This window comes from Penaeus vannamei, chromosome 8, assembly GCF_042767895.1.
Source record: "Penaeus vannamei isolate JL-2024 chromosome 8, ASM4276789v1, whole genome shotgun sequence".
NCBI lineage: Eukaryota > Metazoa > Arthropoda > Malacostraca > Decapoda > Penaeidae > Penaeus > Penaeus vannamei.
The window spans coordinates 32,758,050-32,763,049 of record NC_091556.1 but is presented as its reverse complement, the minus strand read 5'-3'; the positions used below and the strand labels follow the sequence as shown (position 1 = coordinate 32,763,049).

Below are 5,000 nucleotides of genomic sequence, written 5' to 3'. Positions count from 1 at the left end.
GGAGATTTCAGACTTTCAACATAACCATCACACCTACAAAACGAACCAAGGGGAATTGTTGACAAAGCCACCTTCTCTCATCGGGAGCACCGGAACCACACAATTTATTTTGATTGACCTTAGCACTGTCACAGACACTCGCTCATTGTACACTCACAACCCGACCCACTCTGACATCATGCAACTAAAAAAACAACCTGTCTTAGCATCATGCTCTTGTAATCTGATATAGTCCCTGACCTGCCAGACTGAGCTCAGTGTTTCAATGATACAGCGAGTCAAAAGCCCAAACTCTCCATTATATTAGAAATTTGATCTTTCTCGAACTATAACCTAGCTTACTTAGAAGGCAAGGCACTGACATACAAACACACGTGTGCACATGCACGCCGGCACACAGACGCTGACAGACACACGTAATCCCTGTATGTATACACACTTTCCTTCATTTATATACCAATACTTTTACGTACATGCTTACATACCCACTGACTGTCTGACCTTCAGTACTTCCTTAGCTACACAAGCACATATTGTGTGTATAAACGCGTGTAGGTGCCTGGTTCGCATTTATTCTGTTTTAACTCATGTTAATATATCTAATATATTTACTACAACTGATTCTTGTTTCCCACAGGACTACTGGGCGGAAGTGTCCTCACTTCGGCGTGACCTTCTCTTCTGCCAGCTGGGATCTACCGATCTCCCTCCACTCAAGTTTGATTTAGGGCTCGAACACTTCCCCACTCCACCACCAGATGCACAAGACGAAGCATTCCCCCTGCCCCCGGCGCCCCTTCCTCTCGTCGCCACAGCCTCGCCCACTCCCAGTGACCCCTCATCCACCCCACCCACCACAGAGTCGCCATTTTCATCCATTACAGACCCTTCATCCACAACTACAGAACCTTCGTCAGGAACCCCGACGTCTAGACGCCCCTTCAGCCTAGGTTCCTTAACTGCTCCACCTCGAAGAACGACTTCCTCCTCCACTACGACGTCCCAGCGCCCTGCCACCTTCCGCAGAACATCACTGCCCCCTCAAAGGCCACCTCCTCATACTAGTTCGCCAAGGACTACCACGAATTCTCCCCGAACAACACCACACCACCCAAGCTCCGCACGACCCTCGCCACATGATGCCAGTTCCTCCAGACCCCAACCTTTGCACACCACCTCCCCGAGGACTTCGCCGACTTCCATCACAACCCCCAGGGCGTCATTCCCCAATAGCAAAGGTACGCCTGGATCACGTAGGGGGCGATCTCGGGCCGGGGGATTCTTCGGTGGAGCTTGGGCCCCGGAGCGACCTTTTCGAAGCCTTGACACAGTCATGGTCGCCGACGAATCAACGGACAACGAAGGTGTAGATACAACAAGAGCAGACATGGTACAGTGTTTATAGTTGATATTTTTAGTCTTTCCTTGAAGGTAATGTCATGAATTTATAAACATGATTTCACTTGATTTATCTAGGCTTAAACAGAACAAGAATGATAAAGGAGCAAAGGAGCCTCAACTCAAACTAATTTTTTCATTGTCCAGGAGTACGTGGCCCTTCTCGAGCGGCAGCTGCGTGACCTGCGGGCGCGGGTGAACGCGTGTAGGCTGTGCTTGGCTCCTCCGCAGCGGAACCTCCCCACGTGCGGAGGCGGCCCGGCGTGGAGGGAGCACCGGCGGAGGAACAGGATCATCCGTCGAAAGCAGCGAGCGCAGCGAAAGGAGAGGCGGAAGCAGAAGAAAATGAGAAACGAAACCACAACAGAACTGCCCACGACGACCACTTCGACCACCACCACGACAGCTACGACCACCACTTCAACTCCCCGGACGGAAACTTACCTCTCTGATGTTGGGCGTTCCGCGAGGCAAGTGTGATTGACCAATTACCTCATTTATTTTACATTTTCAAATGGTATCCATTACGTAAAGTGAAGTTTTATTTCCTTATAAGTGACTAACATCATTCTCATCAAAAGTGTATTCCAATACCACATACCTCGCCTTAATAGTTGTACTGTAATTGATATGTTTACGAAGTTGATGCTCCCAGAATCCCACTATGCCAACCCCCCCCCCCTCCAAAACACACGTCATTTTCATCACCATCGTTTTGCGACTTTCTCCACAGTGACATCAAGAAGGACAACGCCCGCGCCCGCGAGAACCATCGCATGAGCACCGACTTCCGGCGCGGCTTCAACCAGAAAATCTCCCGCATGGACGAGGCGCTGATGCAGTTCACGGAGACGCAGGCCGCCTTCTGCAAGGAGCTCAGGGACAACCTCGGAGGCAGATTGAAGAAGCGCGGCCTGGAGCTCGAAGCGCTTTCGGACCAGATCGCCGCCCTCGTCCGCTCCTCAACCACGCAGATCTCCGCCCTCGAGAAAATTGCGTCGGATCAGGTAAATTTTATAATTTTAATGGATGTCACACTTCATTTGCCTTCCATACCCTATTTCTGCCTCATGTCCGGCATCTTTTCATGTCTTTTGGGGGTATCTTCACACTCGTTTCTTCTCTGCTTTTATTGTTACTTACGTTTACTTCTGTGTTTTGATTTCGCTTTGAATTTTAAAGCTATAGGTAAATTCACACCGATGAAAGAAATATAGCGTACATTTTCAATCTTCCTAATCAACAAACATGGAATAAATCACTAGCAAACATATGCTTATCAGAACAAAAATGCAGATATAAACAAACGAACCAGGACTTTATAACACGGGTCTCTATGCGTTTCTTCCTAGTTGTATGCAGGTCAGACAAGTATTGAGAAGAGGCTGGCCTTGACTCAGGCTTTAAGGGACTCCCAATTAAGAGCAATCCGGAATTATCACAAGCAAACCTTTCTGCCTGCCGCTGCCGCCATTGCAACTGTACTCTCAGAGCAGGCTTCTGTGGCCACTGGCATGGGCGTCGAACTGATTACTAAGGTTGGTGTTGGAATTTGACTTTCATTTTCAGATTTACTGGCTGGTGAAAGTTTCATTTTTTCAGATTCAAAGAAAGGTACTCCGTGTCAAGGGTGTTCAGAGATAAATAATTTGAGTTAGGCCTATACCTCGAAATAATTTTTGACGATGTTTGATTTGATTTGATTTGGTTATCAATACAAGCCAGTCTATATATTTCTATGTTTGGAACACACACTGTGTGTGTTTTACCCTCCCCCCCTCCTACACGCACGCACACACGTGTACACACACACACACACACACACACACACACACACACACACACACACACACACACACACACACACACACACACACACACATACACACATACACATGTAAATGTACATACACATACATATACTCATATGTATGTGTATGTGTGTGTGTGTGTGTGTGTGTGTGTGTGTGTGTGTGTGTGTGTGTGTGTGTGTGTGTGTGTGTGTGTGTGTGTGTGTGTGTGTGTGTGTGTGTGCATATATATGTATGTATATATACTTAAATATATGTGTGTACATATATATATATATATGTATGTATATATATATATATATATATATATATATATATATACACACACACACACACACACACACACACACACACACACACACACACACACACACACACACACACACACACACACACACACACACACACACACACACACACACACACACACACACACACACACACACACACACACACACATATATATATATATATATATATATATATATATATATATATATATATATATATATATATATATATGAATATATATATATAAATATATATATATATATACATATATATATACATATATATATATATATATATATATATATATATATATATATATATATATATATGTGTGTGTGTGTGTGTGTTTGTGTGTGTGTGTGTGTGTGTGTGTGTGTGTGTGTGTGTGTATGTGTGTGTTTATATATAATCACTTAATATTAATGATACCTAGTAATACATTTGGAACGTTGCAGGTGGAGATGTTGCAGGATGTGTACCTCACCTACGCCACTCAACAGGCTGATACACTACAAAAATTAGAACAAGAGGTGGACATGTTTGCCTCCAAGCACAATAACATGGTCATGCGGTCAAGAGATCATGCAAATCACCTTCACATCAACACGGAGAGCTTTATCAGGGTTTGTAATATTTTCTTTGGTAAATGTTTCTATTAGTTTTTACTTATTCATTCACATATACCCTACCTATCTGTATAGAATGGATACATGTTTTATATACTTACTTTTGTAAAAATAAAAGACATTCCTGTTTCATACAGTAAACACTTTATGTTATATATTCGTGTTTTATATCAATGCACACCTATTTACATGCAAGATTTAGCTCAAAGTAATCTGTTTTCAATCTGTTACAGGAGTTACAAACAAGGATGAATAATGTGGTGAAAGAGCTGGTTCTCATTCGCCTCCAGAGTCAGAATTTCGTGTCTGTGAATAACGATACTTACAATAATATTTCTGGCAGGCAAGTTTCTGTTTTTTACTTATGAAAGTGATAATGTAATTAATAACTTTGGTTTATAAATCCTAGATGAATTGAAGGTGAAATATGCATTGTTTTCAAGTTTTTGTTTAATGAACAATAAAGTAACATGTTTTTTTCTTTCAGTTTAAACAAAACTAAACAAGCAGTGGATGATCTATCACAAGGTCTAAGACATCGTATTCTTAATGCTAAGGAAAGAGAGCAAGATTTTAGGAAAATCTTCAAGATGGAAACCAATCAGATCAGTGATACTGTCGAGAATGGTGTTAGCAAAGTATGTTATTTTCATTTTTTTAATGATCTCATTGTAGGATTGGCATAGCAATTGTTATTTTGAAGGTTTAGCCATTCAAGATAGCCTTTTAATTTTTCATGTTTCTAATATGGTTGTTATTTAACAATTTAGTTGTGGAATTATATTATGTTTCAGATGTCTGAAGTTAATTTTCCCTTTATATCATCACAGCTGGATATGCATCCAGATGTTTATGCAAAATATGGTATCTCTGT

General features: G+C 42.2%; 1 protein-coding gene across 1 annotated transcript in view; it reads left to right on the top strand.

Moving 5' to 3' along the window:
* LOC113821019 (putative leucine-rich repeat-containing protein DDB_G0290503) overlaps positions 1–5,000 on the top strand; it is a 240,749-nt gene that overhangs the window by 225,638 nt on the left and 10,111 nt on the right. Inside the window, exons 2-8 of the mRNA XM_070124555.1 lie at positions 638–1,390; positions 1,546–1,868; positions 2,132–2,405; positions 2,751–2,936; positions 3,956–4,123; positions 4,360–4,469; positions 4,614–4,764. Of these exons, the coding sequence (XP_069980656.1) occupies positions 638–1,390; positions 1,546–1,868; positions 2,132–2,405; positions 2,751–2,936; positions 3,956–4,123; positions 4,360–4,469; positions 4,614–4,764 (1,965 nt within the window). The remainder of the gene's footprint in view (positions 1–637; positions 1,391–1,545; positions 1,869–2,131; positions 2,406–2,750; positions 2,937–3,955; positions 4,124–4,359; positions 4,470–4,613; positions 4,765–5,000) is intronic.